At 38.5% G+C, this 15,655-nt stretch overlaps 1 protein-coding gene across 2 annotated transcripts in view; it reads right to left on the reverse strand.

Moving 5' to 3' along the window:
* Positions 1–15,655, reverse strand: part of MLLT3 (MLLT3 super elongation complex subunit) — a 268,120-nt gene that overhangs the window by 65,088 nt on the left and 187,377 nt on the right. For both annotated transcript variants that reach the window (XM_082656015.1, XM_082656016.1), the window contains exon 5: positions 7,112–7,813. In XM_082656015.1, coding sequence (XP_082512141.1) covers positions 7,112–7,813 — 702 coding nt within the window. The remainder of the gene's footprint in view (positions 1–7,111; positions 7,814–15,655) is intronic.

A 15,655-nucleotide genomic window follows, 5' to 3' on the forward strand; every position in this document is an offset into this window, starting at 1 on the left:
GAGCCTCTAACGTAGTTTTTTTTAAAAAAAAAAATCTCCCTTTTAATTGCTTCAAATCTTTTTTGGAACAAGTGAGGAATGTGGCTGAATACATGATCAGTTGATTGACTAGGCTGCACCCTCCTCCATCTGATCACATCTAGCACAGACAACACACAACCAAGCATTAGGACCAGGTCAGGTGAAATATCTCCATGTATCCAACAAAGGTAACTTTCTGCCAATTATATTAATGAATGTTGTTCCACACTGGGCTGCATCTACCAGAGGAGAATTGCACCCCTTCAGGTATGTTTACTTCCAGTTATAAAATGCAGAGAACAGGAGTCCAGAACGAGAGCCCCCAACCCCCTGCCCCCGGCCAGAGGGTCAGGGCAGCCCTTTAATGAAGGGCCTCTCTAGCTGCTCACTCACCATCCTTACAGACTTTAGAGCTCTTGCATGTGCTGGAATTACAAGTCATTAAAAAACCACTTTGAAAGCACAATAAGGACCTTCTTCTCTGACTGTGACAGCCTTCCATCACATAAAAACCTAAGGACAGTGCTTCAACAGCAGGACATTTACTGCCAGCTCCAGACAGTGTAAGCACAGCAAGGCACAGGGTGGGGCTGGAGGAAATGAGGCACCACCAAAGGAGGGAAGTTTCTTTTTCCTTCTCCTTACTTTTTTTTCTTTTCCAAAGAAACTTCTGCTAAGGTGGTTTGCAGTCTTTACCCTGTATCTGAACCACCACCCACCCTTGGGAAAACCCACTCCATTAGATGAGAGTTCATCTTTGTCTCTCAAGATTTTATCCAGGAAAACAGTTTGGTAAGCCAAACTATCAAGACACGATTACAATTTCATTTCTCACACTTCAGGTTGAAGTGGGTAACATTTTACCAAATGTAGTCTGACCATTTACAAGGAAAGATAATTAAAACTTTTAACTTCTGCACTTTTAAATTACAATTAAATCTCTATAAAGCAAGGTGAAAAAAAAGTGAAGGCAACGATAAGGAAATTACTACCATAACCAAATCTGATCATACATGGTTATTTCAATTTTCTTTTACTGTTTTTCCCCCTTCTCTGCTATGAATACTAAACTTCCTCGTATCACAAAACAAGATCAACTCAATAAACTTCTCTTTAGAAGCAGAGTTACATGAAAAACAAAAACTAGGGAATTACAGGAAGGGTAAAGGATGTTTGCTTTTTTATTCTCGATTAAAGTTTAAACAGGTTAATGCAAAACACAATTACAAACTTTTAGTTGACCCAGATACACTCAAGAGCCTCACCCTTTCTAGCTGCTAGTTAGCGCCAGTGACTAGTAAGAACAGTCACATGCCATAAGTGACCATTATGGCCACAAAAAGATGAATTCCTCAACCAAGAACAGCTTTACCTAAGTTCTTGAATGCAAAATATTCTTAATGCTAACATTTACATACATAATAAAAACAGGCCCTTATCATGTTTTCAGTCTTTGCTAAACGCTCAACCACTATAAAAGTCCTTCCGTCTCCCTCCCCACCCTCCCCGCTGCCTCCTCCCGAATTCTTCTGTAAAGGAAAATTACTGATGGACTTTCATGTGACAATATTAGAGTTCTTTATAAAATGAGAAACATCTCAGGAATTTCAAATCCTATTTAAAAATTACTCTTTCAGTCATATTAATATTAATACAAAGATAAAAGAAGACATCCTAAGAAATGATTTAATAGTAACAGCAATAAAAAAAAAAATCTACCAAGTGCCTACTAATGCAGTACTAGGTAAGTCCTTGCCCTTTTTCTCATTTAATTAAAAAGCTAAAAAATCCTGGGAAACTTTGGCTTAACTACTGATTTAAACTGAGATGCTGGGACTTCCCTGGTGGCACAATAGTTAAGAATCCACCTGCCAATGCAGGGGACACGGGTTTGATCCCTGGTCTGGTTGGGGGGAAGATCCCACATGCCGTGGAGCAACTAAGCCCGTGAACCACAACTACTGAGCCTATGCTCTAGAACCCACAAGCCACTACTGGAGCCCGTGCTCCACAACAAGAGAAGCCACCGCAATGAGAAGCCTGTGCGCCGCAACTAGAGAAAAGCTTACACATAGCAACGAAGACCCAACACAGCCAAAACTGAATAAATAAGTACTTTTTTTAAAAGTTAAAAATCGATAGATAAATAAATAAAACTGAGATGCTCTGTCCTGTATTTTTCCATGTTACATATGCACATCAATATCAAGGCCATATACCTCCTCAAGACAAATTTCAGAGGAATGTGACATATATTCCAAGTACTTTTTCTCTTTTAAAACATTTAACCCACTCTTGAAAAAGGACACTAGAATTCTGCTGTATTTTTTATTTTTTTGCGGTACGCAGGCCTCTCACCGCTGTGGCCTCCCCCGTTGCAGAGCACAGGCTCCAGACGCGCAGGCTCAGTGGCCATGGCTCACGGGCCCAGCCGCTCCGCGGCATGTGGGATCTTCCCGGACCGGGGCACGAACCTGTGTCCCCTGCTTCGGCAGGCGGACTCTCAACCACTGCGCCACCAGGGAAGCCCTCTGCTGTATTTTTGAATATCAAAAAATTTCTTTCAGGAACTTCCCTGGTGGTCCAGTGGTAAAGAATCCACCTTACAGTGCAGGGGACATAGGTTCGATCCCTGGTCAGGGAACTAAGATCCCACATGCCACTGGGCAACTAAGCCCAAGCATCACACCTATTGAGCTCACACGCCTCAACTAGAGCCTGTGTGTGCTGCAAACTACAGAGCCCATGTGCTCTGGACCCCGTGTGCCACAACTACAGAGCCCATGTGCCCTGGATCCTGTGTGCCACAACTAGAGAGAGAAAACCTGCACACCACAACTAGAGAGAAGCCCGAGTGCTGCAACGAAGAGACTGAGCGCCATAAGGAAAGATCCTGCATGCCTCAATGAAGATCCTGTGTGCTGCAACTAAGAGCTGATGCAGCCAAAAATAAATATAAATAAATAAGTAAATAATAAGTAAATCTTTAAAAAAAATACTCTATCAAAGCTATATGTTATAAAGACTGCCAGAAGCCAAATCATGTAACAAATGGCTCATAACATTTTTTGTTTTAATTTATTTTTGTCTGCGTTGGGTCTTTGTTGCTGCCCACGCGCTTTCTCTGGTGTGGTGAGCAGGGGCTACTCTTCCTTGCGGTGCGTGGGCTTCTCATCACGGTGGCTTCTCTTGTTGCGGAGTATGGGCCCTAGACCCCACGGGCTTCAGTAGTTGTGGCGCACGGGCTCAGCAGTTGTGGCTCGCGGGCTCTAGAGCACAGGCTCAGTAGTTGTGGTGCACAGGCTTAGTTGCTCTGCGTAATGTGGCATCTTCCCGGACCAGGGCTCGAACCCGTGTCCCCTGCATTGGAAGGCGGGTTCTTAACCACTGCGCCACCAGGGAAGTCCCTCTTAACATTTTTGATTAGTATGTTAAGTGATTTACCCAGATTGACTATTTTCACAATAATCCTACACAGTAAAGGCTATTATGATCTCTATTTCACAAAAAAAAGAAACTAAGAAATACAGAAGGTCAAATCGTTTAACTAAGATCAATGGTGGAGCGGGGATTCAAAACACAGTCTGTCTGACACCAGAGTGCATACTCCTAATTATTTGATTACTTTACTACCTACCTACCTACATACTCATCAACAAATAAGTGATTCCCCAAAAATCATGCAGGCATATAAACCACGGATGCACCACTTTTTTTCTCTCTACTCACATACAACGTATATAAAAATCATAACTGAGAAGAACTATATGAATCAACGATCTAAGCCTCCCAATCCCTCTTAGTAGCACTGATTTTTATTTTTATATAAAACCTGAATCTAACTTAATTATGGAAAAGCTTCTTTAAAAAGTTCTTCCTTTTAATCGTAACTAACCTGTACCAAGGCAAGATATTTTCTTTACAGACATATCAGGTGAATAACCTTTTTTCCCTGGTCCTTCCCAATTCTTCACACTCATCCAATTTCTTTTTGTGTCCTTTTTCTGTTTCCAAAGTCCATGATCTCTGCCTGCTATGTCTAAAATTACCCTCTACCCCGCCCTCCACAAAAGAACATAAATCTGGCTCATATTCAAATAATGAAGCTGTAAAGGTCCTTCGACAGATCAGGTCATCTGATCCTACTTACTCAGATGCAGACACACTCACCACCAGGACAATGTGAATGGTGCCCCATGAAGGTGGGCCTGTCCCAAGCTATCCAATCAGTTCCTCGCCAAGGGAGACTACGGGGTGCTTAGTTCTCTCCATTACAATTTCCTCCTGCTCCTTCGGTCTTAACCACAGGAGGGACACCAAGTAGGAGAAAGGCCAAATACAGGCTACCTTTACCACTGGAGAAAGGGAATTTCAGCCCTCCTCTATCCTCCTTCGTTCACAGAAAGTCTTTTGGGCGCTAGATTACTTGGAAACACTTCTGTCAATTCTCTTCTGTTCTACCACCTATATTTAGAAGATTAAACCAAAGCAGCAACAATAAAAGCATTACTACCAGAAAACTAATAAGGAAAGTACAGTTGTTGGGTTTTATACCCAAATAATACCCAAAAGTCTTTAGAGGCTTTCACATTACAAAAACTCCTGTTATGGTCACTGGATAGGTGGCTCTGACACGTCATGAACCATCTTGAAAATTTGCTACCTACTGTATGGAATTACAAGTCTCACTCTTCATTCCAGAAGATCTTGCAAGGTATTGCTTTGGATAAACCTATCAAGTTGAACATGATGTTTAGGAAAAGTCATACCTTATAAATCATATATAAAAGGGAGGGAGCAAGAGGCAAACAAAAATAAGAATACACAGAATTAGCTAAAGAGGAAGATCACCTGTGATAATTTCCTGTAGAAAGCGCATTCAATAGTGCTTTATGAATGCTATTTGATCTTCTCACAAATCAGCAAACATTCAAGAAAGGTGTCTTTCAAAATTTTGATGATGACCTACCATAAGAAATACACACAGCTTCTGAAATAAAATTTTCACAAACCATTACTTACCCATACTAGTTACAATGTATTCTGATTTTCTTTTTTAATCTTGGTGATGACATGCTAAATTGATTTCATGGCTCACTAGTAAATCACAAACCACAATTTGAAAACCTCTGTTCTAGAAAAACTGCAACACGACAGAATATGGAGAGACAAAATTGCTAAACTTGACAATCTTGATAGACTAGTCACACCCCAATAGCATCAATGAACATTTCAGAGTGATGTGAAATAAAAAGTCAAACATACAAACAACGTTCCAAGGAACATCTACATTAAGAGCAAGTTGTGAATTAAGAGGAGGGGTACAAAGCAAAGAAGGAAAAATAAATGCTTGAGATATTAGGACAAACCCATTAGGCTTTTGTCTCCATTTCACAAACTATCACTCTAAGGCCTTTACCAAACACTGGAACGAATTACTCCATCTCCAGTATTTTATATGCTACTCTGCCTCTAATCTGATTTAAAATTTTGAGATTAGCTATAGAGAGTAGAGGGGGGGAAGGAGGTGGTCTCTGGACGACTAGGGATCGGTACTGATGCCATGTCCTAATCCTGGCTGCCTTTCTACCCAGAATGCAAATGGAGAAGAGAGAATCTGCTAAGCCCACCTAGCCCTTGCCAGCATTTGAATTAGGAAATTTTGTGGAGCCTCGCTATGGGAAAGGAAGAGAAGTATTCTAAAATGGCCAGCAATTTTTAGCCAGACATCTTCCTTGACCGTTGTCTAGAAATACTGACAACTGAAATTAAAGAGATTACCGGGACCGATCATGACTGATAATTAACAGTAGAAGGCCAAAGCTAGAGAAAAAAGGGAAGTGAGGAGGAGATAACTTCATGGTAAATAATGTTCATTCTCCAGAAATAGAATGGAATACTTGAATTACTAACAGTTCTGTCACTAGAAGTGTAGGGTTTCTTACATTGGTAGGAGGTTAGAATAGGTAACCTGAAATTCCCTTCCAACTCTGAGAAATAGTAATTATAAGTTTAAATCTCAGGATTTCCCTGGTGGCACAGTGGTTAAGAATCCGCCTGTCAATGCAGGGGACACGGGTTTGAGCCCAGATCCAGGAAGATCCCACATGCCGCAGAGCAACTAAGCCCGTGCGCCACAACTACTGAGCCTGAGCTCTAGAGCCCGCGTGCCACAACTACTGAAGCCCATGCGCCTAGAGCCCGTGCTCCACAACAAGAGAAGCCACCACAATGAGAAGCCCGCGCACCGCAACGAAGAGTATCCCCCCCTTGCCGCAACTATAGAAAGCCCGTGCACGGCAACGAAGACCCAATGCAGGCCAAAAAAAAAAGTTTAAATCTCAACATCAAATAATATTTTGGGGGATTATCAGATGGCTAAATGTTCTTTTAGGAGCCCACAAAAGATAATCCTACCCATTAGCAAACCTTGTACTGAAGATATATACCCTGCCCCTTCCAAATCAGTGGCTATACAATGGGAGAAAAAATTAAATATTTCATTTCCAAAATACCACTACCTGGTTTCATGACACATATAAAAACCAAAATGTATCAAATCACACATTTTAAATATACAGTATATTGTTATATCAACTTTGCCTTGATAAAAGTATTGAAAAATACTATCACCAGTTTTCAATCTATGTAAACAAATTACTTCATTACACTGATCAAAAAGATCAACATTGTAGCTACACCCTAATACTTCCTGTTTCTTTTAAAAATTGATTTTCTGGTGTATTCTACTTTCATTGCATTCTTCTCACTTTCCTGGAAAGCACAGTAACTAAGCTCTGATAAGCATCTAGATTTTTCTGCTGCTATTCAAATGACCCATTATTATACTCTGGAACATATCTTTCCTTTAACAACTTAAATCATAGCCTACAAGTCTGCAGATTCCTTAATGATTTCATTTCCTTCTTTCCATTAGTTAAGGAAATTCATTTCTAGGCCATTTCTGCTTCCATGCTACCATCTTCTGGTGCAACTGTCATTCTCCTTCCTCTGTCTTTATGCTGAAGCTATCGGAAATAAAATTGGAAAACTAATAAGGGAAAGGAGGAAAACCAGCCAGGCTACTCACATCAGATTTAGAGGACATATTCTCCTCCACGTCGGAATCATTGGGATCCACAATATCATCAAATGGCGGTAAAGTTGATTTCTTCTTCTCTGACGTCTCACTTTCAATTTTGACCTTTCCCATCTTGCCATGAGATTTATCTTTTATCTGTTTTTTATCAGCAGAACAAGTGAGTATCAGCGGTGGCGCATTAGAAAAACTTTTAAATAAAGCCTCTGAGCTACTCTTTTTCCTTTTTTTGGCTGAGAGTTCTTCGGAATCTGCAATGGGGGGTCTTTTACTAGGAGCCTTCTTATCTTGCTGTCCACTGGTGATCGTGAGTAAGTTACTATCTGGTTTTGGCTCTTTCGACATGGGTTTCGGTTCCTTGAAGGCCATCTTAGGAACGATTTTTTCTTCTTTCAGTGGTTTATTTTCTTTGGGTTTCTTAGAGGATTCTTTGGAAGATTTGTTGTGATCCCTGGAAGGTTCTTTGAAGGCACTTTTATGTTCTCTGGAGTCTTTAGAAGGTTTTTCCTTGTGCTCCTTCGTTAATTTGTGAGGCTTGGAAAAACTGCTGCTGCTGCTACTGCTGCTACTGCTGCTGCTGCTGCTGCTGCTGCTACTGCTGCTGCTGCTGCTGCTGCTGCTACTGCTGCTGCTGCTGCTGCTACAACTGCTGCTGCTGCTGCTGCCGCTGGGATGGATACTCCTGTTGGGGTCCTGCGGAAAGGCAGGGAGAAAAGCAAACTCTCAAAACGGAACATCCATGAAGACTAAGAGCCAGTCTCCTTGTACTACAGCTCCTCAAAAGGATCCTCCGTTGACTGCTCCCAAATGCATCGGAATAGAACCCGACAACCTCAATAGAACGGGTGGGAGCAGGGTGTGCGAGCAACAGTGCGTGTGGGCTACCGTGATGGAGGAATTGAATGAGGCAAGCTGTTCTCTTAATCATGACAAGCATGGAGTTCTAACCATTTCAAGTCAACAAATGTTCACTACACACTTGTCCCAGGAGAGACAAAGCTGGATAACACATGGCTCCTACTCTCAGTAACTATGACACATCTATGATTCATGGTTATTGTAGGAGCCACCTATCACAACGAAAGGAACAGAGGAAATTAATTCTGTTGGGAGAGGCAGAGAAGAATAATTCAGAGATTTATGGAGAATTAACACCTCAACGAGGTCCTCAAGAGAAGCAGGTGATTACTAGAAAGGCAAGAATGAAAAGGTACTAGCTCATTCTAGTCCCATGGAGACCAGGGACTAGAATGAACTAAAACAATGAGGGATCAAAGCACAGCTTATATTTAGGGAGCAGCATCCAACAACAGCAAGGATTGAGAAGGAGGTAGAAAAACAGGCCAGAGTCACGTAGTGAGGCCAGATAATATTAAATTTTAAATGACTTTTTAATATAAAGAATCACAAGACTGAAAAAAGAAATAAAATAATTCTCAATTTTAGATAAAAAGCAGTTTTTTTTTCTGACCAAACTTCAGTTAAGGAACACATCTCCCATCCACTAGCAACAACAACAATGACAACAACAAAAGGGAAGAAAAAAGAAAAGAGAAGTCTAAAAGAACAAAGATTTCACCTAATGGTCATCAAATGGACTGAAAAGTCTTTGGCAATCATGTTGTGTAACAATGATGAAAGAGTTAATCACTGCCTATTTCATTTTAAATGTGTTCAATTTTTTCACTCATATAAACACCTCAGAATATATAACCTATAAATAAGCTTTCTATCTAGGAACACAATCTAAGTCCATACTTACCATGTTTCTGAACCTCAGTCATTCACATAGTAAGAATAAGAAACGGAAGTAGATCCTGGACATGCAAAAATCCACACCAATACTAAAAGAAGAGCTCTTTCTTGTTTACTTCCACCTCCTAATGGAACCAAAGACAATTAAATGTCCAGATTTTCAACTAGAATTTACATCTTCAGGCCTGTTATGTTGCACCTCTAACTTACCCACTTAAGTCCAATGATATGTAAACCAATACTGTATTCCTTAAATATCTAGCAGGACACAGGAAAGACAGTAGGCAAGGGCCATGCTTTTCATGAAAATGAACAATCTACTAACTGGGGCTATGCAAAAAAACAAAAACAAATATATATAGATTAACATCATAAAGCCATACCCAAAATGAAAAATTATTGTTCTATGTTAGTGGGAATACGTATTTTTTTATTACAAAAATTTTTGTCTTATTTGCTCCAAAATGACATATACCAATTATTCCATTTATTTTTCCCAAGTGAGCATTTGGTTTCAAAATTCTAAAATGGATAAAGTTACTAAGACATGTTTTTGTCCATTAAACTAGATAATTCCTTACAAAACACCTTAATCTGAGATTTAAAAGCAGAATGCTAAAGAGAGTACATATTCATATTACTGAAAGGACATTATTTTATAAATTCTATTATAAGACATTTCCTGGCATGTTAAGCAATACTATGAATAATTTAAAAAAGTATTATGGACAAACTAAATTAAGAGAGAACAGTTTGAAATCTAATATACTTGAGTTTTTTTTTTAAATTGGTTTGTTGACCCACTGAATTTTGTCAATTTGCAAACGGTATTCTAATTATGGCTCTAGAACACCCAAGCACTGCTGTTTAATATTCAACCTTCATGGAGTATTATACACATTTTTATAAATACACAAATTTAAGCTACCAACATATTTTCTAGCATTAAGCGTTTAAAAATATAACATTTCAGCACACACACAAAAAATGACTTCTATATGGGTCCTTCCATGATTTATTTTTAAAATCCTTTTGTAGGACAAACTGAATTCTTAAGGCAAAGTACATAGTGGTATACGACACAGATTCTTGTGTCATAGAAAGTTCAAGTTCTCATCTTAATTACATACATATGATGTTAAGTACAAAACTCAAGAAATTTTATAACTTTACTCCCCATGTTGGTCTAGGTATTAAATGCCTACTGTCACCTTTTCACCCACCCAACAAATCTTGGTATAAGCAAGTGACCCAATTATTCTTGTTCCTTCCACTTTACCAAAAAGCACTCTTTAAGCTAAAGCAACTCAAGAGTTAACAAGGGAAACATATTCCATAAAAACACCCAAGACAAAAATTTAGAAAATAGGGGCTTCCCTGGTGGCGCCGTGGTTGAGAGTCCACCTGCTGATGCAGGGGACACGGGTTCGTGCCCCGGTCTGGGAAGATCCCACATGCCGCGGAGCAGCTGGGCCCATGAGCCATGGCCACTGAGCCTGCGCGTCCAGAGCCTGTGCTCCGCAACGGGAGAGGCCGCAACAGTGAGAGGCCCGCATACCGCGCAAAAAAAAAAAAAAAAAAAAAAAAAAAAATTAGAAAATAACAAAAACTGAGAGAACAGCTTCTATTCTTGAGGGCTACATTTTCTTTGGTCTGGGCCTGTGATAAATGGCAAAGTTCAAATGTACATCACCTGCCTCCATAGACTTACATGTAATAAATGTAAAACAGAAGCTTAGATACAACGTCAGGAATTAAATTGTTACTGACACAGAATAAAAGCTTTCACTGATTCTTAGCCTATCTATCCCATACAAATTGAGGATCAAGTCACTGGCTTTTAAATTTTTTTACTGAACTATTAACCTCAATATTAAGTGCCACTAAGCAGCACAGACTAATTACCATTCAGCCAGTCAGCTCCAGGGGCCAACAGGTAGTGAGTGGGGCCTGAAGAATGTGACCTTGGGATTATAAGCATCTTGAGAGAGAACTGGTGTAGGGCTTGGTCTGCTCTGGATATCAAGCAAGACCCAGAAGAGTTCTACACATACATAACTGCACAAGTGTGGCCAGTCTTCCTGGCCCCAAAAGTGCTCAGGGGGCACTCAAGAGGAGAGAGAGTCCCCTCTACACCTGAAACTAGGAATGCAAGAAGACCAGAAGGAAGGGACAAGGTCCTCCAAGTACACATGAAATATACAACGTGCCTGCTGCTATAGCGCAGGCTGAGATGCCTGGACCTTCCATCCCCTATAGGATCCCCTATAGGATTAAAACAAACTAAGGTCCCCTAACAGCTCAACCTGAACCCCAATGCACATATAAACAACATACCTAATGACAGGAGACAGTGGGAGAGAGCAGACCTAACAGATCTCCTGAAGGATAGAGACAAAATACTGAGGCCAAAAATAGTATGACTACTTAAGGAGAGTCAAGTAGAGAGCAAAAAATAATTTCTACAGAATTTTAGAAAATTAATTAGATGAAAATTTAAAGAAGTAAAATCTTTAAGCTGAATAATTCAGTAGATAAATTAAAAGAGAAGATGGGGTCTAACTGATGAATTAGAGTGAATGAAGGACCAACTGGAAGAAATCTCAAAGCATAAACTGAAAATCAAAGAGATGAAAATCATAAAGGAAACGAGAAAGGACTTGAAGAACAGTTTAAGGCAACCTAACTAACACACCAACTATAGGAAAAGTTCCCAAGGAGTCTCCAGATGGGGGAAAAGGAAAATATATTAAAGTAATATGAAAGAAAATTCCCATGAACTAAAGAAGAGACTGAATTACAAATTTACAGGGCTCTCCAAGATCCAGCCAGGACTAATGCAGGGAAAGGCACATGTTCAAGAACATCACACTAAAATTCCTAAGCTTTAAGGATAAAAAGAAAACCTTACAAGCTACCAGAAAGAATAATTACTTAATACTAAAAAAGAATCAAATTAACAATGGACTTCTCATTTGTAACACTGGAATTAAAAAGAAAGAACAGTAACATCTAGATTGCTAGGAAAAAAGCAGTACAAGCCAAACATCCTTCAGTGGGAAAGTAGTGTTTTCCAAAATTTAAGGATTCAAAGATCACATTAGCTACCACTCCATCTAAGGAAAGGACTTAAGAAGGGATTCTAATGGAACAATAACTGAATCAGAAATGAAACCTTTCATGTAAGAAGAAACAGGAGTGCAATTACTTTGCCTTCTATACAGAACTAAATCTAAATGGATAATAAACTACATGGAATATGTAACGTAAGTGCTCAATATGAATTTTTGACAAACGTCTAACAAAAATCTGGACCTAAAAATTAAATTATCTCCAAAGAAATTTAGGAACATTAAAGGAGAGGATTAGTGTGTGAAGGTGAAGGAAAATGTTGGTATCATTATTCATGTTAAAGTAGGGGGGAAAAATTGGATCTATGAGCAATTGAAAAGGAAGGTGGCCAATAATGAAATGGAAAAGTACAGAACAACTGACACATAAAGAAGGGGAAACTGGGAAATGAATATCAACTTGAAAATATAAGCCAAATTTTTTAAAAAATGTAAAAAGTCACAAATATAAATAAGGAACAAGATAAAAAAGTAACAAAATCAGGCATCACTCATTAGAATTTAAAAGAAATCTGAATTCTCCCACTAAAAGATAGGCTGTCAGATGAGTTAAAAAGACAAAGGTCAGGGCTTCCCTGGTGGCGCAGTGGTTGAGAATCTGCCTGCCAATGCAGGGGACATGGGTTCGAGCCCTGGTCTGGGAAGATCCCACATGCCGCGGAGCAACTAGGCCCGTGAGCCACAACTACTGAGCCTGCACATCTGGAGCTTGTGCTCTGCAACAACAGAGGCTGCGACAGCGAGAGGCCCACACACCGCGATGAAGAGTGGCCCCCGCTAGCCACTACTAGAGAAAGCCCTCGCACAGAAACGAAGATGTAACACAGCCAAAAAAAAAAAAAAAAAATGCTTAAAATTGAATGATGAGAAAAGTTTAAAATAAAGGGAAGAGCCAAGAAATATCAGCTAAATGCCCCCAAAGGAAAGCATGAGTGTTATACTAATATCACACAATGTGAAATTCAAGGTTAAGATGACCAAACAGCATAAACAATGTAAAAGCTAAGTTACATAAAGCAAAGGGTATTGAATATGCAAGAAAAACTTGAAAAATATTTCAATGAAATAAGAAATTAGTACAGCTTTGTCAGAAATAGACAGATCTAATAAAGTTAAATGAATATATAGTGAAACTGATTAATACAATCCACACACTTGATTTAATAATTATATAGAAAACTTTCAATCTCTTGAATAAAGCTTACAATTTTACATGTGTCCATGGAACACTGACAAAAATCAATCATAAAGGTACCATAAAATGAACTTAAAATAATCTTTTAAAAATATCTGACTAGATTGTATTGGCTGATCATACTCTAATAAAATTAGAAAAATAAAGACAAAAGAAATCAGTCACAAGAAAATAATGATAAGACCATTTCATACAAAAAATCTACGGGCACAAGAAAACATATGCTCAAAATAAAATATATTGTCTTTATTGCATTTATTATTTTTAAAAGGAGAAGAGGAAAGGAGAGGAGAGAAACCAGGCATAAAAATACACATTGCACCCACTCTGAGAAACTAGAAGAGGATCCACAAATATAATACCAAATATAATGAAGAAAGTAAATGAAGCAAATTTCACCAACATTTCTGCTCTAAAATAATGGCCTTAAATATATACTTAGGAATCAAATTCTAAAGAGAAATTTAACAAGTTAATTCTGATTTAAAGGAGATCTATAATCTACTTTTTAAAACCAACTAAGAGAGGTCAAGTTTCTTGAATTTAAGATTTCTTACATGTAAAATCATGATCTACCATAAAAGGAATAAAATTAAGGAGGGGATAGCAATTTATAAATATTTCAAAATAGATAGGCATATAGCAGAAGATATCACCAACAGTTCAAAATGGTTGAGAGAGTTCAGGGAAGGGGCGGAGCAAAGTGGACTGCTGATGATTTTTATCGGCTTTTAGCACAATTTGACTCATACAATAAATGTTTTATTAAAAATGAATTTATAAGAAAGCTGGAGTAGCAATTCTCATATCAGACAAAATAGACTTTAAAATAAAGACTATTAGAAGAGACAAAGAAAGACACTACATAATGATCAAGGGATCGATGCAAGAAGAAGATATAACAATTGTAAATATTTAGGCACCCAACATAGGAGCACCTCAATACATAAGGCAAATACTAACAGCCATAAAAGGGGAAATCAACAGTAACACATTCATAGTAGGGGACTTTAACACCCCGCTCTCACCATGGACAGATCATCCAAAATGAAAATAAATAAGGAAACACAAGCTTTAAATGATACATTAAACAAGATGGACTTCATGGATATTTATAGGACATTCCATCTAAAAACAACAGAATACACATTTTTCTCAAGTGCTCATGGAACATTCTCCAGGATAGATCATATCTTGGGTCACAAATCAAGCCCTGGTAAATTTAAGAAAATTGAAACTGTATCAAGTATCTTTTCCGACCACAATGCTATGAGACTAGATATCAATTACAGGAAAAGATCTGTAAAAAATACAAACACATGGAGGCTAAACAATACACTACTTAATAATGAAGTGATCACTGAAGAAATCAAAGAGGAAATCAAAAAATACCTAGAAACAAATGACAATGGAGACATGACGACTCAAAATCTATGGGATGCAGCAAAAGCAGTTCTAAGAGGGAAGTTTATAGCAATACAATCCTACTTTAAGAAACAGGAAACATCTCGAATAAACAACCTAACCTTGCACCTAAAGCAATTAGAGAAAGAAGAACAAAAAACCCCAAACTTAGCAGAAGGAAAAAAATCATAAAAATCAGATCAGAAATAAATGAAAAAGAAATGAAGGAAACGATAGCAAAGATCAATAAAACTAAAAGCTGGTTCTTTGAGAAGATCAACAAAATTGATAAACCATTAGCCAGACTCATCAAGAAAAAAAGGGAGAAGACTCAAATCAATAGAATTAGAAATGAAAAAGGAGAAGTAACAACTGACACTGCAGAAATACAAAAGATCATGAGAGATTACTACAAGCAACTCTATGCCAATAAAATGGACAACCTGGAAGAAATGGACAAATTCTTAGAAAGGCACAACCTGCCAAGACTGAATCAGGAAGAAAAAGAAAATATGAACAGACCAATCAATCACAAGCACTGAAATTGAAACTGTGATTAAATATCTTCCAACAAGCAAAAGTCCAGGACCAGATGGCTTCACAGGCAAATTCTATCAAACATTTAGAGAAGAGCTAAAACCTATCCTTCTCAAACTCTTCCAAAATATAGCAGAGGGAGGAACACTCCCAAACTCATTCTACGAGGCCACCATCACCCTGATACCAAAACCAGACAAGGATGTCACAAAGAAAGAAAACTACAGGCCAATATCACTGATGAACATAGATGCAAAAATCCTTAACAAAATACTAGCAAACAGAATCCAACAGCACATTAAAAGGATCACACACCATGATCAAGTGGGGTTTATTCCAGGAATGCAAGGATTCTTCAATATACGCAAATCAATCAACGTGATACACCATATTAACAAATTGAAGGAGCAAAACCATATGGTCATCTCAATAGATGCAGAGAAAGCTTTTGACAAAATTCAACACCCATTTATGTTAAAAACCCTGCAGAAAGTAGGCATAGAGGGAACCTTC

The sequence above is a fragment of the Grampus griseus genome (genome assembly GCF_964374135.1).
Source record: "Grampus griseus genome assembly, chromosome: 6".
Lineage (NCBI taxonomy): Eukaryota > Metazoa > Chordata > Mammalia > Artiodactyla > Delphinidae > Grampus > Grampus griseus.